We start from the raw sequence: 26,730 nt of genomic DNA, 5'->3' as shown, positions 1-26,730 counted from the left end.
CTTATCAAAATACCCCACAAAATATGGAAAAAAACTATCCAAATACCCCAGAGAAAGTGTGGGAATCCCCCCCCCCCTCAGCGGCCTGGTATAAAGCAGCAGCAGAGAGAGAGAGAAAAGGTGTGGGAATCCCCCCGAGTGGCCGGGAATCCCCCCCCAGTGGCCGGGAATCCCCCCCAGTGGCCGGGAATCCCCCCCAGTGGCCGGGAATCCCCTCCAGCCGCCCGGTATAAAGAAGCAGCAGAGAGAGAGAGAGAGAGAAATAATCAAGGAGTGACGTCACAGGACGGCAGGTAGCTGATTGGCGGTGAATATTACTGTTTTTTTGCTCTCTAAGCTAGGGCAGTGGTTTAAACTAACAGCTGGGAAACTATAACCTGCTGTTACTTTATTAAATGAATAACTTAAACTTGGTAAACTAATTAGTTAATAAAACTAAAAATATCGAGTGACTAAAAACTTTAACTAATTAAATATATAAAACAAGGTTAGATATGGAAGGCAGGGCAGGTGATGTGTTGTAACTGCAGCATGTGGGAGTTGGTGGAGACCAGTGAGATCCTGAGCAGTAAGTGTCTGCAACTCGAGCAACTTCAGCTCAGATTTGTTGAGCTGGACTCGGAGCTGCAGACATTGCGATGCATCAGGGAGGGGGAGAGTTACCTGGACACTTTGCTCCAGGAGGTAGTCACACCCCTTAGGTTAGGTAGTAGTTTAGATTTGGTCAATGGTCAGGGACAGGCAGGTATGGGGACCCAGGATGCAGTGATGGAGGAGCCTCAGCCTTTGCCTTTGTCCAACAGGTACGAGGTACTTGTTCCGATGAGAACAAAGACTGCAGGGAGGATGGGCAAATTGACCACAACACCATGGTACAGGAGGCCTTTCAAGTGGGGGGAGTAAAAAGGAATGTGGTAGTGGTGGGGGATAGTGTAGACAGGGGGATAGATACTGTTCTCTGCAGCCGTGACCGGGGGTCCTGAAGGCTGTGTTGCCTGACATTCCAGGGTTAAGGATATTTCCTCGCAGCTGGAGAAGAGCTTGGAGCATGAGGGGGAGGATCCAGTTGTCGTGGTCAACGTAGGAACCAACAACATAGGTAGAACTAGGAATGAGGTTCGGCTGAGGGAATTTGAGGAGCTAGGGTCCGAATTAATTAGCAGAAACTCAAAGATAATAATCTCTGGATTATTATGACCTGAGTCACACACAAATTGGCATAGAGTCAAACAGATCAGAGAGTTATACGCGTGGCTCAAAGAGTGTGTGGGAGACAGGGGCACTGGCACAGTATTGGGGAAAGAGGGAGCTGTTCCATTGGGACGGGCTCCACTTAAACCAGGCTGGAACCAGTGTCCTGGCGAATCGAATAAATAGGGTGGTAGATAGGGCTTTAAATTAAAAAGAAGGGGGGAGGGTTCAGGTAAGAGAGAATTTACAAATCTAAAGAGAAAAGTCAAGGCCATAAAGCAGTGATTTGGGTAAAGATAAGCAGAGTGTATCAAGAAGGAACATAGAGTTTAACGGTAATAGTGCTTTAGTGAATAAGGTCAAATCAGGGAAAATTAGTAAAAAGTTAAAATTAAAGGCATTTTATCTGAATGCACAAAGCATTCGTAAGAAGATAGATGAATTAATGACACAAAATAGAGATAAATGAGTTTCATCTAGTAGCCATTACTGAGACGTTACCAAGGTTGGGAACTAAATATTCCAGGGTACTTGGCTTTTCAAAAAGACAGACAATTGGAAAAGGAGCTGGGTGGGGGTGGGGGGGGGGGGATAGCCCTGATAATAGAGGATGACATAAGGACAGTAATGAGGAAGGATCTTGGTTTGGAAGATCAGGAAGTAGAATCAGTATGGGTGGAGATAAGAAATAACAAGGGGCAGAAAACACTGGTGGGAGTAGTTTAAAAGCCCCCTAAGAGTAGTTATACTGTTGGACAGAGTAATAATCAAGAAATAAGAGGAGCGTGTGACAAAGGTAATGCAATAATCGTGGGGACTTTAATCTTCATACAGACTGGGCAAATCAAATTGGCAAAGGTAGTTTGGAGGATGAGTTCATGGTTTAATTTGAGACAATTTCCTAGAACAACAAGATCTAAAATAGCCTGTTCCTGGTTGTGGAACCAACCAGGAACAGGCTATTTTAGATCTTGTCTTGTGCAATGAGACAGGGTTAATTAGTAATCTTATAGTAAGGGATCCTCTGGGGCAGGATGATCATAATATGATAGAATTTCATATATAGTTCGAGAGTGAGGTACTTAAGTCCGAAACTAGAGTCTTAAACTTAAACAAAGCCAATTACATAGGTATGAGGAGCGAGTTGGCTAAGGTAGATTGGGAAATTAGATTAAAAGACAAGCAATGGCAAACATTTAAAGAAATATTTCATAATTCTCAAAGGATATACATTCCATTGAGGAATAAAAACTCCATGGGAAAAGTGATCCATCTGTGGCTAACTTAAGAAGTTAAGGATAGTATTAGATGATAGACGAGGCTCATAATGTTGCCAAGAAGAGTAGTGAGCCTGAGGAATGGGAAAGTTTTAGAAACCAACAAAGGATGGCCAAAAAATTAATAAAGAGGGAGAAAATAGAATATGAGAGCAAATTAGCAAGAAATATAAAAACAGATTGTAAGAGCTTCTACAAGCATGTAAAAAGGAAGAGAGTAGCAAAAGTAAACGTGGGTCCCTTAGAGACTGCGACAGGAGAAATTATAATGGGGAATAAGGAAATTGCAGCCACGTTAAACAAATATTTTCTATCTGTCTTCACAGTAGAAGACAAAAAAGTACACCAGAAATAGTAGGAAACCAAGGGTCTAATGAGAGTGAGGAACTTAAAGTAATTAATATTAGTAAAGAAAAATTACTGGAGAAATTAATGGGACTAAAAGCTGACAAATCCCCTAGACCCGATGGCCTACTTCTTAGGGTTCTAAAATAAGTGGCTGCAGAGATGGTGGATGCTATGGTTCTGATCTTCTAAAATTCCTTAGATTCTAGAACGGTCTCAGTGGAATGGAAGGTAGCAAATGTAACACCGCTATTCAAAAAAGGAGGAAGAAGGAAAACAGGGAACTACAGGCCAGTTAGCCTGACATCAGTCATTGGGAAAATGCTGGAATCCATTATTAAGGACGTGGTAATGGGGCACTTAGAAAATCATAATATGATTCGGCAGAGTCAACATGATTTTATGAAAGGGAAATTGTGTTTGACAAATCTATTAGTTTTTTGAGGATGGAACTAGCAGGGTGGATAAAGGGGAACCAGTGGATGTAGTATATTTGGATTTTGAAAAGGCATTGGATAAGATGCCACACACAAGGTTGTTACACAAGATAAAGGCTCATGGGGTTGGGGGTAATATATTAGCATGGACTGAGGATTGGGCAACAGACAGAAAACAGAGAGTAGGAATAAACAGGTCATTTACAGGTTGGCAGGCTGTAACTAGTGGAGTGCTGCAAGGATCAGTGCTTGGGCCTCTGCTATTTACAATCTACATTCATGACTTAGATGAAGGGACTGAGTGTAATGTATCCAAATTTGCTGACAATACAAAGCCAGGTGGGAAAGTAAGCTGTGAGGAGAACACAAAGAGTCTGCAAAGGGATATAGACAGGTTAAGTGAGTGGGCAAGAAGATGGCAGATGGAGTATAATGTGGGGAAATGTGAGATTATTCACTTTGGTAGGAAGAATATAAAAACAGAATATTTATTAAATGGTGAGAAACTATTAAATGCTGCTTTACAAAGGAATTAGGGTGTCCTTGTACACAAAACACAGAAAGTTAACATACAGGTACAGCAAGCAATTAGGAAGGCAAATGGTGTGTTGGCCTTTATTGCAAGGGGATTGGAGTACAAGAGTAAGGAAGTCTTGCTACAATTGTACAGGGCTTTGGTGAGACCATACCTGGAGTACTGTGTAGTTTTAGTCTCCTTACCTAAGGAAGTATATACTTGCCTTAGAGGCGGTGCAACAAAGGTTCACTAGATTGATTCTTGGGATGAGAGGGTTGTCCTATGAGGCGGGATTGAGTAGAATGGGCCTATATTCTCTGGAGTTTAGAAGAATGAGAGGTGATCTCATTGAAACATATAAGATTCTGAGAGGGCTTGACAGGGTAGAAGCTGAGAGGATGTTTCCCCTGGCTGGAGAGTCTAGAACTAGGGGTCATGGTCTCAGGATAAGGGGTCAGCCATTTAGGACTGAGATAAGGAGAAATTTCTTCACTGAAAGGGTTGTGAATCTTTGGAATTCTTTACCCTCATAGAGCTGTGGCTGCTCAGATGTTGAGTATATTCAAGGCTCAGATTGATAAATTTTTGGACTCTAAGGGAGTCAAGGAATATGGGAATTGAGTGGGAAAGTGGAATTGAGGTAGAGATCAGCCATGATCTTATTGAACGACGGAGCAGGCTCGAGGGGCCATATGGCCTGCTCCTGCTCCTATTTCTTATATTCCTATAAAATAACAGGATTAATTTTAAGCAAGTATCAATATCCCCATAATAATAAAGCCGTTACTGGACCAAAGGCAGAGTACAGTGCATTTCTCAAATGTCAGTGTGTTACTGGACGAAAAGAGCTGTGTATTCCATTATTCAAACTCTCCAACATTTTACTGCACCAATGGGGGAGTAAGGCTACATTAATAGGAGTTCATACCAATGGGCCAAAGAAGAGCTTTCGCTCCAAGCAAAGCTGAAACAAACAAAATGTCTTGTTAAGTTGAACAATAATCTAAACAGGAGTTAATCCAGTGAATTTGGGTGTTTAGAAACCGAATCCATGACAAGAATGTCCCACTGAAATGAAAAAAATTAAGATGCAGCACTCAGAATCCATGTGCGTCAGAGATGGTTAGCATCATGTAAACCACCAGTAGTTCTGTGTAGTCAATCTACTCAGAATGGCCTTTCAAGGCCTCGGATTCCACCACTTATAATTAGGTGCTGTTACCATTATTATCCTTGACTCCCAGGGGTCATTCTAACTTCCTGTCACGGTGGCATGAATCCAGGAGATAAATTCTGTGCATGGCGTTTCACAGTATTGCAATCCTCATGCTGCCATGGCAACCACACAAGCGTTCTATTCTAATTTCTGAAAAGTGCCTCAATCAGGCCTCCTCTCTCACTTTATGCCCTTAAATTGTTGGGTTCTCACACTCTGTACCAAATTCTCTGCGGAGAGTCTACGTCAGCCCTCCCTCCTCATTCCATGCTTTATATTTGTTGGGATCTCACAATCTGTATCAAATACCTTGCTGAGAGCCTCAGCCAGGCCTGCCTTCTCATTCTGCAGCACCTCCTTCTCCAATGTAGCTTTGTTCAAAGCTTCCTTAACAATGACCAAATCTTTTCTCAGAGCCGAGTTCTTCACTTCCATCAGCTCCAATGCCTTCTGCCTGTAAGAACACAAATGCTCACATCCAGACTACAGTAAAGAAAGTCATAAGAGGCAAAGCCCCTAAATATCCCAATGAGTGACAGGGTACTGCTGCCTCGTCATCCTGGCTTGAGAGACTGGAAAAATAAAACACGGCCCATTTCTGCCAAAGAAATGTTTTGAAGTTAATCACTGAACCTCCCCCCACCCCGCTAAATTAATAGCTTACTCCCGTGGTGGGCTAGCGATGACTGCATTGTCCAATATACTACCGAACCATGTTAAAATTTGATAGCCATGCGGTGAGGGATAGAATACTAGAGCCTGGTCTTTAGTTGCTTCCAGGCCTTTATTCACAGAGATCCCCTTTTGCACAGACCACACCCTTGCTAAGCTCTCTTATAAAAAGTATACAAGAGAATCTCCAATTGATACCCACCACCTGAATACAATTAACACGAATCAATATAAATCATACAATTGACAAGCCATCCAGGTCAGGCAGGTTCTCGGTCCCAGCTCTGGTTTCTGCTGAGTTAGCTGATCTCAGGAAGACAGTAAAAGTTGATAACAGGGCTCAGTCACCTGGGCTGGGAAGGAGGGAACAAAAATGAGCCAAGATCCTGCTCCTGGTTACTATCTAGGTAACGCTATGGAAAATGCAAGCACGTGGGGTGTCGGATAAAGACAAGGTTGTGTTTGGGTATTACGAATCCGATAAATCCCGCGGCACCGTTGAGATGGCAGAAATGCGGTAGGGCAGAACTGCTGCCCATCGCTTTGTCCTAGGGGTTGTCCCCATCCCAAATCCCGGGGACTGTATCAAGGAATCATACAACACAGAAGGAGGCCAATCAGCCCATCATTCCCCCAATGGCTCTTCGAAAGAGCTGTCCAATGAGTTCCACTCCCCTGCTCTTTCCCTATAGCTCTGCAGCTGTTTCCTTTTCAAGTATTTATCCAATATCCTTTTGAAAGTTACTATTGAATCTGCTTCCACCACCCTTTCAGGCAGTGCATTCCAGATCATAACAACTCGCTGTGTAAAAAATTTCTCCTCATCTCCCCTCTGGTTCTTTTGCCAATTATCTTAAATCTGTGTCCTCTGGTTACTGACTCTCCTGCCAGTGGAAACAGTTTCTTCTTATTTACTCTATCAAAACCCCTCATTATTTTGAACACCTCTATTCAATCTTCCCTCTACTTTCTCTGCTCGAAGGAGAACAATCCCAGCTTCTCCAGTCTCCCCACATAACTGAAGTCCCTCATCCCAGGCATCATTCTGGTAAATCGACGATGCACCCTCTCCAAGGCCTTGATGTCCTTCCTAAATTGTGGTGCCCAGAACTGAACACCATACTCCGACTGGGGCCTAACCAGTGACTTATAAAGGTTTACCATAACTTCCTTGCTGTTGCACTCAATGACGATTTATGAAGCCAAGAGCAGGGGTAGGTTCTGTTGTTTTTTAACAGCCTTATCAACTTGTCCCGTCACCTTCAAAGATTTGTGCGTGTCCTTTAAATAATATGAATGGGTGGCCATGCCTGTAGTGGTGCAACAGGGATGCCAGCTCCATGGAAGTAATAGAAACACAGGCTGCCGCTCTGAGAGGGATAGCAAGAGGCCCAGCCAAAGATGAAAGGGGGCAAAAAATGACTTTTTCTGCTCTCCTGTGATGTTTAGTCTCTGCAGCAACAGCAATTAATTATTCTGGTATGGATTGCTACTTGCCTTTTGAGCATTAAGCCCAATGTTGGCCCACAACAGAACCTACCCCTGCTCTCAGCTAGGCCATAGATCCTGCAGGGACCATCAGGGGCACGTCTGCCAGAATTCTTGGAGTAACTTGGTAATGCCCCCAAAATACTGCTATGATATAATGGGGGTAGGCAGAAGAAGTGACCAGACCCCCTTCCCAATCTCAAGCACAATTTGTTGGGCATTATAAGAGGGGCAGAGACCCAGCAAATCCGTGATGTTCAGGAGGCACAACTAATAGAATAATTTAGACATGTCCAGTTTGAACAAAACAAAAGGAAACTCATAATTTAAATCATAATATTATTGTCCGTGTCCACTAGACACTGTTACCTGCGGTGCCCACCGGTTGCGGAAGGCCCCAAATGGACCGGTAAGCACCACATGCGCCCTTTCCAGGGCCACCCATGCACAGACAAGACCAAGGACGAAGGGCAGGCAGCCAGAGTGACCCTCCCTGCAGGCCACGCTCATCCTGGATCTGTGAATCTTTGCCAGGCCTAGGAGTAGACCTACAAGAAGATTCCCCCATTCCCTAAATTCTTACTTTGTGCTCCCATTAACTGTAACGTTCTATATAATTCGCCAATGCTCATCATCTCCATCAGCATTAACTCGTTAATAGTAAACAGTCCCCACTGCAGTCTGCTCACCCTCTCTCGACTTCTTTCTTAGCTCGATCCTTGTCTTTGTGTAATTCCTCCTTCTCATCTTCAAGGTGATCCCGTTGGCGTTGGAGGTCACCATTCACGGCTTTCAGGCGCTCCACGTCCAGCTGCAGGTTATCGATTTGCTGGTTCAGAGAATGCGCCAGCTTCTCCAAGTTACCCTTTTCACTGAGGGGAAAAAATGGACACAAGGTGGAAAAGAAGTGTTTTAAATGGATCTCATCAATGTACTTATTGGACTGCATGTGATCCACAGCTGTCGACAACAGAGAAGTGTTAGCAGCGATATTTACGACCAGCCAGAATGCACAGATTTGAATCCATTTATATATCTGAGGGTTGACGTGATTGGGTGCTATCAGCATTCTCAGAGAGTAAAGGGTCAGGAAGTATTGATTTCTTCTCAGCCAGTGATTTCTTAACCATTAGTTTTATAGCTGGAAAATAATGGGCCGCCAGTGCACGATTTCCTGACCTACACTCTCTGGGAGCGTTGGGATTGTCTGTTTCCAGAATTTCCTGTGTCAATTTGGCTCATCTGGCAGTGCTCTTATATCTCGAGTCAGAGTGTTGTGGGTTCAAGCCCTACTCCGGGACCTAAGTACATAGTCTAGGCTGATAATTCAATATGAAGGATTTTGTGGTTATAAGGATCGGATACAATTGATCTACCAGTTAGTAACAGCTTTGACCCATCCATAATGGATGTGGAGCTAAGACCAGTAGGTGTTGTAATGAGCAGTCACTCCCTTTCTGAGCAGTATGGGTCTACCTTTTCATTGAAAGATCTGCAAAGTAGGCCATTCAAAAGAACTCAACTGACGGGTTTATCTTTTAAAGCCTTTCATAAATTAGTTCAAAGCTGCTGTGTTAGTTGGGCTGACTTTAACTGTTAATGCTTGCTGCTGCAAATGATTCAATGGGTACGGTAGCATAGTGGTTATGTTTTTTTTATTTGTTCACGGGATGTGGGCGTCGCTGGCGAGGCCAGCATTTATTGCTCATCCCTAATTGCCCTTGAGAAGGCGGTGGTGAGCCGCCTTCTTGAACTGCTGCAGTCCGTGTGGTGAAGGTTCTCCCACAGTGCTGTTAGGAAAGGAGTTCCAGGATTTTGACCCAGCCACAATGAAGGAACGGCGATATATTTCCAAGTCGGGATGGTGTGTGACTCGGAGGGGAACGTGCAGGTGGTGTTGTTCCCATGTGCCTGCTGCTCTTGTCCTTCTAGGTGGTAGAGGTCGTGGGTTTGGGAGGTGCTTTGGGTTATGTTACTAGACTAATAATCCAGAGGCCCAAACTAATAATCTGGAGTCGTGAGTTCAAATTCCGCCATGGTAGCTGGGGAATTTAAATTAAATTAATTCAATAAAATCCGGAATTTAAAAAAAACTAGTATCAGTAATGGTAGCCATGAAACTACCGGATTGTCATAAAGACCCATCTGGTTCACTAATGCCCTTTAGAGAAGGAAACCTGCTGTCTTACCCGGTCTGGCCTAAATGTAACTCCAAACCCACAGCAATGTGGTTAATTCTTAATCGCCCTCTGAAATGGCCTAGCAAGCCATTCAGTTGTACAATCTTGCTACAAAAAGTCATAAATAAGAATAAAACCGGACGGACCACTGGGCACCGGACACGATAAAGGCAAACCAAACCCAGTCGACCCTGCAAAGTCCTCCTCACTAATATCTGGGAACTTGTGCCAAAATTGGGTGAGCTGTCCCACAGTCTAGTCAAGCAACAGCCTGATATAGCCACAATCACAGAATCATACCTTTCAGCCAACATCCTAGACTCTTCCATCACCAACCCTGGGTATGTCCTGTCCCACCGGCAGGACAGACCCACCAGAGGTGGCGGTACAGTGATATACAGTCAGGAGGGAGTGGCCCTGGGAGTCCTCAATATTGACTCTGGACCCCATGAAATCTCATGGCATCAGGTCAAACATGGGCAAGGAAACCTCCTGCTGATTAACAGCTAGTGCCCTCCATCAACTGATGAATCAGTCCTCCTCCATGTTGAACACCACTTGGAGGAAGCACTGAGGGTAGCAAGGGCACAAAATGTACTCTGGGTGGGGGACTTCTATGTCCATCACCAAGAGTGGCTCGGTAGCACCACTGCTGTCTGAGTCCTGAAGAACATAGCTGCCAGACTGGGCCTGTGGCAGGTGGTGAGCGAACCAACACGAGGGGAAAAACCTATTTGACCTTATCCTCACCAATCTACCTGTCGCAGATGCATCTGTCCATGACAGTATTGGTAGGAGTGACCTCCGCACAGTCCTTGTGGAGACGAAATCCCGTCTTCACACTGAGGACACCATCCAACGTGTTGTGTGGTACTGTTACTGTGCTAAATAGGATAGATTCAGAACAGATCTAGCAGCTCAAAACTGGGCATCCATAAGCAGCTTTGGGCCATCAGCAGCAGCAGAATTGTATTCCAGCACAAGCTGTAACCTCATGGCCCGGCATATTCCTCTCCCTACCATTACCAACAAGCCAGGCGATCAACCCTGGTTCAATGAGCAGTGTAGAAGAACTTGCCAGGAGCAGCACCACGCATACCTAAAAATTAGATGCCAACCTGGTGAAGCTACAACACAGGACTACATACATGCTAAACAGCGGAAGCAACATGGTATAGACAGAGCTAAGCGATTCCACAACCAATGGATCAGATCAAAGCTCTGCAGTCCCGCTACGTCCAGTCATGAATGGTGGTGGACAATTAAACAACTAACAGGAGGAGGAGGCTCTGTGAACATCCCAATCCTTAATGATGGCAGAGTCCAGCATGTGAGTGCAAAAGACAAGGCGTTTACAACCACCTTCAGCCAAAAGTGCTGAGTGGATAATCCATCTCAGCCTCCTCCTGATATCCCCATCATCACAGAAGCCAGTCTTCAGCCAATTCGATTCACTCCATGTGATATCAAGAAACGGCTGGGTGCACTGGATACAGCAAAGGCTATGGGACCCAACAACATCCCGGCAGTAGTGCTGAAGACTTGTGCTCCAGAACGAGCCGCGCCTCCAGCCAAACTGTTCCAGTAAAGCTTCAACACTTGCATCTACCTGACAATGTGGAAAATTGCCCAGGTATGCCCTGTGCACAAAAAGCAGGACAAATCCAATCCGGCCAATTACCGCCCCATCAGTCTACTCTCAATCATCAGCATAGCGATGGAAGGTGTCGTCGACAGTGCTATCAAGCGGCACTTACTCACCAATAACCTGCTCACCAATGCTCAGTTTGGGTTCCGCTGGGACCACTCGGCTCCAGATCTCATTACAGCCTTGGTCCAAAAATGGACAAAAGAGCTGAATTCCAGAGGTGAGGTGAGAGTGACTGCCCTTGACATCAAGGCAACATTTGACTGAGTGTGGCACCAAGGAGCCCGAGTAAAATTGAAGTCATAAGAACATAAGAAATAGGAGCAGGAGTAGGCCAATCGGCCCCTCGAGCCTGCTCCGCCATTCAATAAGATCATGGCTGATCTGATCCTAACCTCAAATCTAAATTCATGTCCAATTTCCTGCCCGCGCCCCGTAACCCCTAATTCCCTTTACTTCTAGGAAACTGTCTATTTCTGTTTTAAATTTATTTAATGATGTAGCTTCCACAACTTCCTGGGGCAGCAAATTCCACAGACCTACTACCCTCTGAGTGAAGAAGTTTCTCCTCATCTCAGTTTTGAAAGAGCAGCCCCTTATTCTAAGATTATGCCCCCTAGTTCTAGTTTCACCCATCCTTGGGAACATCCTTACCGCATCCACCCGATCAAGCCCCTTCACAATCTTATATGTTTCAATAAGATCGCCTCTCATTCTTCTGAACTCCAATGAGTAGAGTCCCAATCTACTCAACCTCTCCTCAAATGTCCGCCCCCTCATCCCCGGGATGAACCGAGTGAACCTTCTTTGTACTGCCTTGAGAGCAAGTATGCCTTTTCTTAAGTATGGAGGCCAAAACTGTATGCAGTATTCCAGGTGCGGTCTCACCAATACCTTATATAACTGCAGCAATACCTCCCTGTTTTTATATTCTATCCCCCTAGCAATAAAAGCCAACATTCCATTGGCCTTCTTAATCAATGGGAATCAGGGGAAAACTCTCCAGTGGCTGGAGTCATACCTAGCACAAAGGAAGATGGTCGTGGTTGTTGGAGGCCAATCATCTCAGCCCCAGGAAATTGCTGCAGGAGTTGCTCAGGGCAGTGTCCTCGGCCCAACCATCTTCAGCTGCTTCATCAATGACCTTCCCTCCATCATAAGGTCAGAAATGGGGATGTTCGCTGATGACTGCACAATGTTCAGTTCCATTCGCAACCCCTCAAATAATGAAGCAATCCGAGCCCGCATGCAGCAAGACCTGGACAACATCCAGGCTTGGGCTGATAAGTGGCAAGTAACATTTGCACCAGACAAGTGCCAGGCATTGACCATCTCCAACAAGAGAGAGTCTAACCACCTCCCCTTGACATTCAATGGCATTACCATCGCCGAATCCCCCACCATCAACATCCTGGGGGTCACCATTGACCAAAAACTTAACTGGACCCGCCACATAAGTACTGTGGCTACAAGAGCCGGTCAGAGGCTGGGTATTCTGCGGCGAGTGAATCACCTCCTGACTCCCCAAAGCCTTTCCACCATCTACAAGGCACAAGTCAGGAATGTGATGGAATACCCTCCACTTGCCTGGATGAGTGCAGCTCCATCAACACTCAAGAAGCTCAACACCATCCAGGACAAAGCAGCTCGCTTGACTGGTACCCCATCCACCACCCTAAACATTCACTCCCTTCACCACCAGCGCACTATGGCTGCAGTGTGCACCATCCACAGGATGCACTGCAGCAACTCGCCAAGGCTTCTTCGACAGCACCTCCCAAACCTGCGACCTCTACCACCTAGAAGGACAAGGGCAGCAGGCACATGGGAACAACACCACCTGCACGTTCCCCTCCACTTCACACACCATCCCGACTTGGAAGTATATCGCCGTTCCTTCATCGTCGCTGGGTCAAAATCCTGGAATTCCCTACCTAATCGCACTGTGGGAGAACCTTCACCACACAGACTGCGGCGGTTCAAGAAGGCGGCTCACCACCTTCTCAAGAGCAATTAGGGATGGGCAATAAATGCTAGCCTTGCCAGCGTCACCAAGATCCCATGAACAAATAAAAAAAGAACCTGTAAATAAGCTGGTTTGGTAGGTTACTCTGTTTCAAAAGTGTGGCACAACTGAAATCAATCATCTTCTGAAGTGATGTGGGCACGTAGCAAAAATCCTCCGTGTAATCCAGAGGGAATTAATGGGTCTGCTCATCCAGAACACATCCCAAATAACTCTGAGGACATAATGCATAGGAAGCATAGGCTTACCGGTGACAAGTCGCATTTGTGTTTTCATTAAGAAATCTCTTTTAAGCTAAAAAATGCCATACATGATAAGGCCCCATAAGCAATGGACATGTTTGTTGCACTTACTTATTAAAGGCAGTGGTCCTCAAGCAAAGTTGGATCTTTACAGAACTGCTTTAAAAATAAAAATAGCCTCTGGAAGAAATGTGAGCCAAAACAATCTTACTAGGTATTCTGCTACCCACTAGGCTGCATTACCAACTCTACAAAGGGGCTTTGAGTTTCCAATTGGCAGAAATCCACTAACCCAAGTTTTTTCCTGACCAATGCACGAGCATTCAAATGAATGCACTCTACGGTCTCAAAACTATTAAGAAACATGTGCCTTAATTTTATTTGGTTGTACAAATTAGCATTCTCTGTTCAAACACATTTCCAATTAACTTGCTGGGCAGCAGGGACAAAATAGAGTCAAATTCAGAAATCGACTTATGGCGACAGCTGTGGCACACTCACCCCTGAATGACAAGGTTGTGGGTTTAAGTCCCACTGCCAAGATTTGAAAAATTCAAAAATCTAATCTGATGCTCCAATGATGCGTTAATTCAAGAGCCCTATCTACCCTTTCAGGTGGATGTAAAAGATCCCATGGCACTATTTCGAAGAATAGCAGGGGAGTTATCCCTGGTGTCTGGCCAGGTCCTGTTCCTACTTCTTGTGTTCTTTATATTTGAGGTTAGGATCAGATCAGCCATGATCTTATTGAATGGCGGAGCAGGCTCGAGGGGCCGATTGGCCTACTCCTGCTCCTATTTCTTATGTTCTTATGTTCTTATGTCTGGCTAAGATTTCTCCCCCAATCAACATTACTAGAACAGGTTATCTAGTCATTATCACATTGCTGTTTGTGGGACCTTGCTGTGTGCAAATTGGCTGCTGCATTTCCTACATTTCCTACATGATTACATTTCAAGAGCACTTCATTGGCTGTAAAGCGCTTTGGGATGTTCTGAAAGGTGCTATATAAGTGCAAGTCTTTCTTTTCTTTACCTGGGATCAACAAGAAACAAGAACCATTTTATTTGTCCTATCAGAACTGGAGGTAGGCTTGTTTGGGATTTAATTAACGATCTCTGCCATTGACACTCCGCACCTTCCTTGCAGGATTGTGCAGCAATGTCGGTAGCAGGCAGCCATCTTGGAAAACAATAAAACGTCGCTGACAGATTTGGATTGGAGATGAGGAAATGCATGAATAAAAATATGTAACATCAAGAGCAGTCCACGCGAAAAAGAATGAACTCAGGATAAGGCAGATACCATCTCACTGAAGACAGGAGGGCATGTTACTAATAACAAACCCCTGGACTGTTCATCTTCTGTTTATTAGTGGGGTTGTAGTTTATTAGTGATACTAAATTTGGCTGAAGTCAAGTTCTGGATTCAGTTGTACTTTTCCCAGAATTTCCATTTGGTAGCAGTTCTGTACGTATGTAATGTCATTTTACAAAAGACACCAAATGTCTTCACTTCACAAAGAGATGGTGACACCAGGCAAAAGATGGAACCTGGACTCAGTTACCTCGCTTTGATTACAACTTGAAAAAAATAGAAACGTCTCTAACAATCAATGGCATAGCCCTAAACTCATTTCCAGCAAAGTCTGGTTCATCCTGCCTTTTCCAAACAGAAGGTCAACTCCCACCTTCCAATGATTTCCAGAGAGGATTGGTAGCGGGTGGCATCCCTCTTGGCGTCGTCCTTGGCTCGGGTTGAATCCTCAGCTTCGTCTTTCAGTTCTACCATCTTCTGCTCCAATAGTCTCCGTTCACTCTCGCTATCTCCCAACTGCTTCTTCAAAGAGCTAACTACATCCTGAACGGCTTCCAGTTTTCCACGATACTCCTGAAAAAAACTTCACTCATTATGAACTGACTCAACGGACTGCATAACTATTTACATCACATTAAACAATGGAATTAAGTTTCTAAAGTTTCTTACCATCAGGAATCCTTTTTAAAAGTCATGTAGTTACAAGGAAGCATGATAAACCTTCACAATTTTCTACCTTGATTAATTTTATTCACTATAGTTACTGAGGGAGTCACTGAGCTCGACAACAAAAAGGAATTGAACGGACACCAGCACAGACCAGTAGCCATAGGTGTAAAATGCACGGTGACAAGTGACTGGGCATTAAGCCCAGTACAATGGGACAGGTTAGAGGGAGCTTTACTCTGTATCTAACCCGTGGTGTCCCTGACCTATGGCAGTGTAAAGGGAGCTTCACTGTGTATCTAACCCGTGGTGTACCTGATCTGGGGCAGTGTAGAGGGAGCTTTACTTTGTATCTAACCCGTGGTGTGCCTGACCTCGGAGTGTTTGATGGGGCAGTGCAGAGGGAGCTTTACTCTGAATCTAACCCGTGCTGTACCTAACTTTTGAATTCTTATTGCTGATATTGGGTTCAAAAGAGAATGAGAAGCCCGCCTGCCAGAACTGAGACCTGCACTGTGATTGAGCACACAGCGGTGTGTCCCACCCTGGCATTAGTATGGCAGGGACTCACATCATTAAATCCCTCTGTAACAATTCACCACTGAGCTGTAAAGTGATAACTCACAAATAATAACTAACCCTTCAAATTTTTGTTTTTGCTTTGTTTTAGAAATGCAGCTTACAGTCCCAGTGAGCTGATATCTATTAAATACATAAAGAATGCAGCTGTGATCAAAGCAGCCACTCCAATAACTCGTTCTCCTGCGTGACAAGGGCTGACAGGTAAAGGCTGAGTTGCAGTGGCCCGAGACTTACAACACTGCTGGGCTGGAGTTCAATGCTACTTTAAACTAGAGAAACCATTCAACTTTTTTTTAACCCTTCAACCCCCAAAGATCGGCCCCGATGGTTTTAATTGTGAGTTTGGTCTATTACGTGGATCTGTTGCGCTGGATTTGAGAAACAAGGGGGCACAAATTGCTCCCGAAATAACAGAGGAGCTCAACAGCGCTCTCCGTTGTTAGTGGTGAATTGAAGGAGCAAGTTTGCACATGCGTAGTGAAACGCGGAAATCCGGAACTTGCTCCTAGTGGTTCGCTGGTGATATGACAGCTTCGAAATAAAGAGCCATCACACGCTACAATCAGGGAAATCATTCAAAAAGCGTCAAATTACTTATCTGCCCAGCTGGAAAATAACAAATTACAAACAGGTATACTTAAAAATACAGGTCTAAACTAAGTTTTAACAACGGGGTAAGTCTTAATGAGTGCTAAACAACTAAAAATTACTCCATATTTTAATAGTTTTTGGTCATTAAAAAATTTAAGATTAAAAAATTAAAACTTGTTTTTTAACTTTTCCCTTCTGTCTCGTTTATTTAATTCAATTATTTCTTTGGCTTTTTATATTAAAAAAATTAAATTTGTATTTACAATGACATCCAGAATACTGACATTAAATGAATGAAGTCTGCTTGCCTGCTTGAGCAATGCAGCCTGAATCTGTGGGTGTGACTTCTCTTCCTGACAGATTTTATGGGCGTGTCTTCTCCTCATAGACTGTTCCAGCCGCGCGGCAACTCACGCTGCTCAAAGGCTGGGTTATTAGCGCACAATTTTTTTAAAGTTCAAATTCAAACAATTTGACGACAGAGCCCGCAGTAAGTAATTTTGTTAATTTAATTCGCAGGAGTGGTGGTAACCGTTGCCTCACCGCTCGGAGCGATTTCTGGCCCAATATATTCATTAATACTTGAACCGGGTACAAGTGCTCCCGTCAGGAGTGAGTTACAGCTTCAGGACTCCACTAAAAGGAACTGAGATAGATTTTGGTCCCCCAGCGAGGATGAGAGCAATGTCCACCCAGAGGAGTCGGCGGTGAACCTGTCCCAGTTTCCGGGTCATCCCTCATTTGCATGAGCTGCCGTTGTGAAACCCGCTCCCACAGGCAGCTCGCTGAATAGGTAGGTGCTTAAAGGCCTACAGCACCTTAACAGGGAGGTGCTTTCCTTGTGGCCAAAACAGAGAGACAAAACGGTGGAACCGCAGGAAGATGCCTGAGGGCAAGAAGAGTTCCAACGGGGCCCTGCTGTTTTCAGATACAGCCATGGAGATTCTAGTGGAGCAAGTTTGGAATAGAAATAAGGCCCTCTTCTCTTCAGATAGTCAGTGGGTACCAAGGCAAATTGATGAAAGTGGCAAGAGGTGGCACAATGTGTGAATGCAATCAGCATCATCTCCAGGAACTGGCTTCAGCACAGAATGAAATGTCATGATCTCACCAGGACAGCCAAGGTGAGACTCCCCTTCAAATCTTTGATACTTTCTGCACAGCCCTGTAGGATCTTACCTTTGCTTCAGCACTATGAATCCATGGCTCTCCATAAGCCAGCAGGGAAAAGATTTCACTGCACCTGCTTGCACTCACACCCTCAAAAAGTGCTACTGCCCCCGCCACTACTTCTCCCTCTTGCCCTCACTTGTTGCTTCTTCCTGGCATCAGGCATGCGATGATCAGCAGGCTCGGACATAGCAAGGGCTGAAAGCTTTTCCCCGGGGAACATATTAACCCCCCTCCACTCTTCTTGATGGCACACAACAGCAGCTGTTGTTGTAGCATGCAGCAAGCCATAATCATAAAGGACACTCTTTCTGGACTGTATTTCAGGAAGCCACCAGACCTGTCCAAGCACCTGTATCGTTGTTTGACTCCAATGGTCTGCTCGATGGGGTTCTAGTTAACTCATAGATTTGATTGTAGCACAGTTCCACAGCTGAACCTTGGTTCCTCAGAGGAATCATCAGCCAGATGTGCAGGGCACAGCCCTTGTCTACCATCAGCTAGCCTTTAACTTGCTTTGTAATGGAAAATGTTGGGGAGATGGACAATTGACACAGCGTCAAAGTAGCTTCGGGAAAGTGGACATAAACCTGCATTAATAGAGTGGAAGACTTTGCTATTCATGAAGATGGTCACGTTGTGTAAAGCAGTTTGCAGGGTGATATGGGTGCATTTGAGGGAATCCTGCAATTTGTGCAGACTCCAGAGCTCTATACTGCTCTTGGTTATCCAAGAGGAAGTGATGAAAGTATTTGCTTCAGCCCTATCTCTGACCTGGTATCATTGCCCTATCTCTGACCTGGTATCATTGCCCTATCTCTGACCTGGTGTCATTGCCCTATCTCTGACCTGGTGTCATTGCCCTATCTCTGACCTGGTGTCATTGCCCTATCTCTCACCTGGTGTCATTGCCCTATCTCTGACCTGGTATCATTGCCCTATCTCTGACCTGGTGTCATTGCCCTATCTCTGACCTGGTATCATTGCCCTATCTCTGACCTGCTGTCATTGCCCTATCTCTGACCTGGTATCATTGCCCTATCTCTGACCTGGTATCATTGCCCTATCTCTGACCTGGTGTCATTGCCCTATCTCTGACCTGGTATCATTGCCCTATCTCTGACCTGCTGTCATTGCCCTATCTCTGACCTGGTATCATTGCCCTATCTCTGACCTGGTGTCATTGCCCTATCTCTGACCTGCTGTCATTGCCCTATCCCTGACCTGGTATCATTGCCCTATCTCTGACCTGCTGTCATTGCCCTATCTCTGACCTGGTGTCATTGCCCTATCTCTGACCTGCTGTCATTGCCCTATCCCTGACCTGGTATCATTGCCCTATCTCTGACCTGCTGTCATTGCCCTATCTCTGACCTGGTATCATTGCCCTATCTCTGACCTGGTATCATTGCCCTATCTCTGACCTGCTGTCATTGCCCTATCCCTGACCTGGTATCATTGCCCTATCTCTGACCTGGTATCATTGCCCTATCTCTGACCTGGTATCATTGCCCTATCTCTGACCTGGTGTCATTGCCCTATCTCTGACCTGGTATCACTGCCCTATCTCTGACCTGGTGTCATTGCCCTATCTCTGACCTGGTATCACTGCCCTATCTCTGACCTGGTATCATTGCCCTATCTCTGACCTGGTGTCATTGCCCTATCTCTGACCTGGTGTCATTGCCCTATCTCTGACCTGGTGTCATTGCCCTATCTCTGACCTGGTGTCATTGCCCTATCTCTGACCTGCTGTCATTGCCCTATCTCTGACCTGGTATCATTGCCCTATCTCTGACCTGGTGTCATTGCCCTATCTCTGACCTGGTATCATTGCCCTATCTCTGACCTGCTGTCATTGCCCTATCTCTGACCTGGTATCATTGCCCTATCTCTGACCTGGTGTCATTGCCCTATCTCTGACCTGGTATCATTGCCCTATCTCTGACCTGGTATCATTGCCCTATCTCTCGCCTAGTGTCATTGCCCTATCTCTTACCTAGTGTCACTGCCCTATCTCTGACCTGGTGTCATTGCTCTATCTCTGACCTGGTGTCATTGCTCTATCTCTGACCTGGTGTCATTGCTCTATCTCTCACCTGGTGTCATTGCCCTATCTCTGACCTGGTATCATTGCCCTATCTCTGACCTGGTGTCATTGCCCTATCTCTGACCTGGTGTCATTGCCCTATCTCTGACCTGGTGTCATTGCTCTATCTCTGACCTGGTGTCATTGCCCTATCTCTCGCCTAGTGTCATTGCCCTATCTCTTACCTAGTGTCACTGCCCTATCTCTCACCTAGTGTCATTGCTCTATCTCTGACCTGGTGTCATTGCCCTATCTCTGACCTGGTGTCATTGCCCTATCTCTGATCTGGTGTCATTGCCCTATCTCTGACCTGGTATCATTGCCCTATCTCTGACCTGGTGTCATTGCCCTATCTCTCATCTAGTGTCATTGCCCTATCTCTGACCTGGTGTCACTGCCCTATCTCCGACCTGGTGTCATTGCCCTATCTCCGACCTGGTGTCATTGCCCTATCTCTCATTTAGTGTCATTGCTCTATCTCTCACCTGGTGTCATTGCCCTATCTCTGACCTGGTGTCATTGCCCTATCTCTGACCTGGTGTCATTGCCCTATCTCTCATCTAGTGTCATTGCTCTATCTCTCACCTGGTGTCATTGCCCTATCTCAGGCCCAGTGTCATTGACCTATCTCTCACCTAGTGTCATTGCCCAATCTCTGACCTGGTGTTGTTGCCCTATCTCTCACCTGGTGTCATTGTCCAATCTCTGACCTGGTGTTGTTGCCCTATCTCTCACCTGGTGTCATTGCCCAATCTCTGACCTGGTGTCATTGCCCGATCTCTGACCTAGAGTCATTGCCCTATCTCTGACCTACTCTAAAAGTCCTATTTCCGACCGAGTGTTATAATCCTCTCGATGACCTTGCTTGACAAAATTCTCTCAAGAATGTCAAGAAGTTATTCTCCGTGGAGTGCAACACAACTAAGCTCAATGCTGTCCTTATACTACTTCCAAACACTGAGTAACAATCAGAAGCATAAACCTGGCTGATTGCTTTCCTTCTCTAATGTTAGCCAATGTTAGCATCCCAACTGCGACCCTGGCTAAAGCTCTGCCAGCTCAGCCAAGAGCAGGGATTAAACTGGGACATGTCATTTGATCGGTAGATCCGTTAGGGAAGCCTACTTCATAGAATCATAGAAAATTACAGCACAGAAAGAGGCCATTTGGCCCATCGTGTCCGTACCAGCCAAAGAAAAGAGCTATCCAGCTTAATCCCACTTTCCAGCACTTGGTTCGTAGCCCTGTAGGTTACGGCACTTCAAGTGCACATCCAAGTACTTTTTAAATGAGTTGAGGGTTTCTGCCTCTAACAACCTTTCAAACCCCCACCACCCTCCGGGTGAAAAAATTTCTCCTCCGCTCCCCTCTAATCTTTCTACCAATTACTTTAAATCTATGCCCCTTGGTCACTGACCCCTCTGCTAAGGGAAATAGGCCCTCCCTATCCACTCCATCTAGTCCCGTCATAATTTTATATACTTATATACCTCCATTAAATCTCCCCTCAGCCTCCTTTGTTCCAAAGAAAACAACCCCAGCCTATCCAACCTTTTCTCATAGCTAAAATTCTCCGGCCCTGGCAACATTCTCGTAAATCTCCTCGGTACCCTCTCTAGTGCAATCACATCTTTCTTGTAATGTGGTGACCAGAACTGTACGCAGTACTCAAGCTGTGGCCTAACCAATGTTTTATACAGTTTTAGCATAACCTCCCTGCTCTTATATTCTATACCTCAGCTAATAAAGGAAAGTATCCCGTATGCCTTTTTAACCACCTTATCTACCTGTCCTGCTACCTTCAGGGATCTGTAGACATGCACTCTAAGGTCCCACACTTCCTCTATGCCTCTCAATATCCTCCCTTTTATTGTGTACTCCCTTGCGTTGTTGGCCCTCCTCAAATGCATCACCTCACACTTCTCTGGGTTGAATTCCACTTGGCACTTTTCTGCCCACCTGACCAGTCCATTGATATCTTCCTGCAGTCTACAGCTTTCCTCCTCACTACCAACCACATGGCCAATTTTTGTATCATCTGCAAACTTCTTGATCAAGCCCCTTTTTTCTTCTTTTCTCCTGTTTTGAATTTGCTTTCCTCTACCTTGCTCAGATTTCCCTTCCCACTCACAACACTCCGCAGCCAAAAAGGGAGATCTGCTGCACAACTTCTGCCAATAATTCTCCAGTTGTGACTAAGATGATGGCCCAAGGTGACACTCTCCCAACAGTACGCCCTCAATAATCCCTGCTTGGCACCTTCCATGATGGCATCACAGGAACAAACTCCTTGTTTCCTGTTCAATGCTGATAGGATTCTTGCTTGGCAATGGGGGTTAAAGGTCAACACAGATAATGCAGATCTATGCACTCCCATCGGTCCTAGTTTGTGTCACACTAAATTAACGCATGATGTGCCACTAATTGCCAGCAAAATACTATTCTCAAACTCTATAATCCTCCTTGGCTAATTTTAATTCAAAATGCTCAACAGACTGAGCATCAAATCAGTTAAATCATTTCCACCTCATTAAAGGCAATTGAAGAGCAGACAACTTCAAACACTTTCCCTCCACCACAGTTGGACAGAGTTCACAGAATTATTGTGTAATCTGTTTTTGTTTAATAAGAATTATAAACAGGGTCGTCGCACTAGTTAAAAAGTTTCAAAATTTTCCTGGCTTTCACATCTTTGCAACCGCAGGTATGTATGGATGCCTTTGAACTACTTGAACAAGAAAAAGTGGAGGTGGGAAAGAAGTATTATCTGGGCAGCCTATGGATCACACAATCCCACTGCAAAGCTGCAATTCATGCCCAGCAGGTATGAGCAGACTGACAGGGATGAGCTGCATTACCTATTTAACCTGTTCCTGACCCCATTTTTAATAGAAGCAACTCTAGTTTTTTTTTATTCGTTCATGGGATGTGGGCGGCAAGGCCGGCATTTATTGCCCATCCCTAATTGCACTTGAGAAGGTGGTGGTGAGCCGCCTTCTTGAACCGCTGCAGTCCGTGTGGTGAAGGTTCTCCCACAGTGCTGTTAGGAAGGGAGTTCCAGGATTTTGACCCAGCGACGATGAAGGAACGGCAATATATTTCTAAGTCGGGATGGTGTATGGCATAGGAGGGGAACGTGTAGGTGGTAGAGGTCGCGGGTTTGGGAGGTGCTGTCCAAGAAGCCTTGGTGAGTTGCTGCAGTGCATCCTGTGGATGGTACACACTGCAGCCACGGTGCGTCGGTGGTGAAGGGAGTGAATGTTTAGGATGGTGGATGTGGTTCCAATGTTTAGGGTGGTGGATGGGCTGCTTTGTCCTGGATGGTGTCGAGCTTCTTGAGGGTTGTTGGAGCTGCACTCATCCAGGCAAGTGGAGAGTATTCCATCATACTCCTGACTTGTGCCTTGTAGATGGTGGAAAGGCTTTGGGGAGTCACAAGGTGAGTCACTCGCCACAGAATACCCAGCCTCTGACCTGCTCTTGGAGCCACTGCATTTATATGGCTGGTCCAGTTAAGTTTCTGGTCAATGGTGACCCCCATAAGAACATAAGAACATAAGAACACCCCCAGGATGTTGATGATGGGGGATTCGGCGATGGTAATGTCAAGGGGAGGTGGTTAGACTCTGTCTTGTTGGAGATGTTCATTGCCTGGCACTTATCTGGCGCAAATGTTACTTGCCATTTATCAGCCCAAGCCTGGATGTTGTCCAAGTCTTGCTGCATGCAAGCACGGAATGCTTCATTATCTGAGGGGTTGCGAATGGAACTGAACAATCATCAGCGAACATCCCCATTTCTGACTTTATGATGGAGGGAAGGTCATTGATGAAGCAGCTGAAGATGGTTGGGCCCAGGACACTGCCCTGAGGAACTCCTGCAGCAATGTCCTGGGGCTGAGATGATTGGCCTCCAACAACCACTACCATCTTCCTCTGTGATAGGTATTACTCCAGCCAGTGGAGATTTTTCCCCCTAGTGCTCAAATGGATATTGACAAAATACAGATAATTTTCCTCACAAATGTCACATTACTTTTTCATCTCTTTTTTTGGGTGTGAATTTTGCACTCATCAAGGTGAAAGATGTCAGGGGCGAAGTGAACACTTTCCAATTTCAGGCATCCAGCATCGGCATCAAACACTCTCAGGCCAGATACAGTATGCTTTAGATATAAGGGGTGATTTTGCAATACCACTGAACTGAGCCAGGAATGGCTAGCGACTAGCACAGGGTTCTGTCCTTTGCTCGATGCACCTGTGGTCAACCGACTGAATAATTAGCCATCTGTTGCCGATGGTGGCTTGGAATTGTGTGGAAATGCATAAAGGGATACTTGACCATATTAACTCTCTCTCTAATTCACCTAACTCACGAATGTGGAAATGCATGAAGGGATACTTGACCATATTAACTGACCAGCTAATTCACTTAAACTCACATAATAAAGTTTCTCACGAAAACACATAGAAGCACAATTGTATAATTACTTTGAGTTTCTCATGCTGATAGCTGTCCTCCCTTTAGATAGAGAGGTAGCTGACTACAGGAATAAATGACCATATAGCCTTGAGACTAGCTACAGACCTACTGATAATAAAGACAGTTTCTTAGGGAAAAGCACTTTCCCGGGCCTGCGTCCAAGATATCAAGATGGCTATGGGAACTTGAGGGTGGGTTCCCTATTTTGATTGACCAACTACCTGAGCCAATAAAGAATGTACGTGTACGCCCATATTCTGTGACAGGTGGGCGTTGTTACTGAGCTGTATAAACGAGAGCTGTTTCTTGAACTCGGCGAAGATGTATCCTCAACCATTGTCTTGAGGTGCTCTTCCACTTGTATACAAGTAAAATAATAAATTCTCTCTTGTACTACTTTGTTTTGGTGTTAATGCATTGTATAGAATAAGTAATATTAAGTTTCCACAGTTTCTTGGAGGTCCCACCGAGATCGCTTGTGATCCCGGTAAGTACAGACACAGGTTGTCTGTGCAAGCCACAGACGTACTGCGATTAGTGAATGTATGCATTAACTGACGTGACTAATTCTTCTGTTTGCCTTTAGGAATCGAAAGGCGATCATAGGAAATGTGTTTCGTATAGACAAGGAGAAAACAAAAGGAACTTGTCAGATTACTCGATATTGTCAGCTGCGGTGTTGTAGTAACGGGCTAGAACAATAACGGAGCAGATCTGTGAAACCAGTAAAGTAACTAGAGTGACGTTGAGGCTGCTGTATAGAGCCGACAGACAGTCACTGCTAGAAAGGCGCCAAAGAAAAGGTAACGAGGTTACAGACTTTTCGAAATAGGTTGTTCGAAAAGGTCAATTTGTGGCTTGGTTACTAGCTGAGTTACTGCCTCGCAACAATGTGGTGAGCCATCTTCTGCAGTAGGCAGTAGAGTAGCTGGATTCAGGGTAGTACAGCGTTGTATAGTAAGATTAGGATTTGACAACAGTTCCACTTCGTACCTGCTGCTTCTAGCAGTAGTGATGTGTTGGGTAGCGTATCGTGTTAACAGGATTTCTAGCGAATGGGGCACATACAAAGTGGTGCAATGATTAAGGGTAATGGTTTGTGCTTTCTGCACCGCATATGAGGCAGCAGCCAATGCTGGAAGGCAGCCAGGTAGTCCCCTAGCGACTGGGTCCAGCTGGACACTATAGTATGCTAGCGGTCTCTCATGGTCACCGTGAGATTGGGTGAGGACTGCTTGTGCAAACCCAGCTTTATGATGGACTTACAGGTGGAATGGTAGTTCATAATTGGGGAGTCCAAGTGCAGGTGCAGATATTAATGCCTGTTTCATCTGCTCGAAGTGATCTCGTGTTTTATCACTCCATATAAGATAGACTAGCTTGTCATCACCTATCATGTCCAGTAGAGGTCTCGTTATTTCAGAATAACTCATTATCCATTGCCTACAGTATCCTGTCATTCCAAGAAAATGTTTCAATTGTTGTTGGGTCTGTGGGACAGGAGCCTCACAAATGGCTGTGACTCTTTTCTTTGATAATTGTCGAGTGTCTTTATGTAATTCGTGTCCCAAATACTCTACAATTTCCGAAACAAACTGGAGTTTAGTCCTAGAGACCTTGTGTCCCTTTTTAGCGAGGGCACATAACATGGTAATAGAGTCAGCCTGGCAGGCAGAAGAATCAGGTGAGGCTATTAACAGATCGTCTACATACTGGACCAGAGTGGAACCTGCTTCTAAGACAATGTCCTGCGAGTCTGCCTTTAAACACTGTGAAAATATGGTTGGGCTTTCAGTGTAGCCTTGAGGCAATCATGTCCATGTATATTGTCTTCCCTTAAACGTGAAAGCGAAAAGCAATTGGGAGTCGTGATGAATTGGGATACTGAAAAACGCTGAACGTAAGTCAATCACTGTGTAATGGGTAGAGCCGCAAGGTATATGGTGAGAATTACAGCAGGGTTGGGCACAACATGGTAAACAGGGAGAACAGAGGCATTCACTTTCCGTAAATCTTGTACGAGCCGCCATTTGCCTGTTTGCCTCTGCTGACATGGGGTATTGAGACACTCGAGGGAAGGGCACTCCAGGTTTCATAGTAACCCTGTATGGCTGAGCAGTTAGCATTTTTCCCACTTCATTCGCATGTTGGGACCAGAGTTGCTCTGGGACCCTTTTTAACAGATTCGCTACTTCTGTAGTACACACGTACTCACTCCGGTTTTCGAGCAGGTCTCTGTCTAACATTTTTCGTTCAAAGGTTGCATGATTGTTAATGAAGGGATATAAGAAAATGGCAAAGCCAGCTCCTTCATCCAGCTGTATTACGGTACCTCCCCCGATACCTGTGATTTTGGTCCATGTTAAATGGTTTAAGCGCTTGACCATGGGTCCAAGGTCCTTTTGACTATGGCCTTCTGCAACTGCCAAGGTGCAGTGGGGCGCACTATCGACGAGTTTAAATAAGGGTTTTACTTCGCTGGGTAGTATGATTGACACAGCTATGCCAGCTGGACCTATCAGGATCGTATCGCATGTGAGATTAAATTCATGTCCTTCAAATGTTTGATAAAAACATTTTTCACAAATATCGTG

General features: G+C 45.2%; 1 protein-coding gene across 1 annotated transcript in view; it reads right to left on the bottom strand.

Moving 5' to 3' along the window:
• The window catches only part of crocc2 (ciliary rootlet coiled-coil, rootletin family member 2), a 274,117-nt gene that overhangs the window by 114,276 nt on the left and 133,111 nt on the right, over window positions 1-26,730 (bottom strand). The window contains exons 13-15 of the mRNA XM_067994800.1: window positions 14,930-15,129; window positions 7,833-8,015; window positions 5,293-5,437 (exon numbers count right to left, since the gene is read on the bottom strand). Coding sequence (XP_067850901.1) covers window positions 5,293-5,437; window positions 7,833-8,015; window positions 14,930-15,129 — 528 coding nt within the window. The remainder of the gene's footprint in view (window positions 1-5,292; window positions 5,438-7,832; window positions 8,016-14,929; window positions 15,130-26,730) is intronic.

Source organism: Heptranchias perlo, chromosome 13 (genome assembly GCF_035084215.1).
Source record: "Heptranchias perlo isolate sHepPer1 chromosome 13, sHepPer1.hap1, whole genome shotgun sequence".
Lineage (NCBI taxonomy): Eukaryota > Metazoa > Chordata > Chondrichthyes > Hexanchiformes > Hexanchidae > Heptranchias > Heptranchias perlo.
This window is presented reverse-complemented; position numbering and strand designations above follow the sequence as displayed.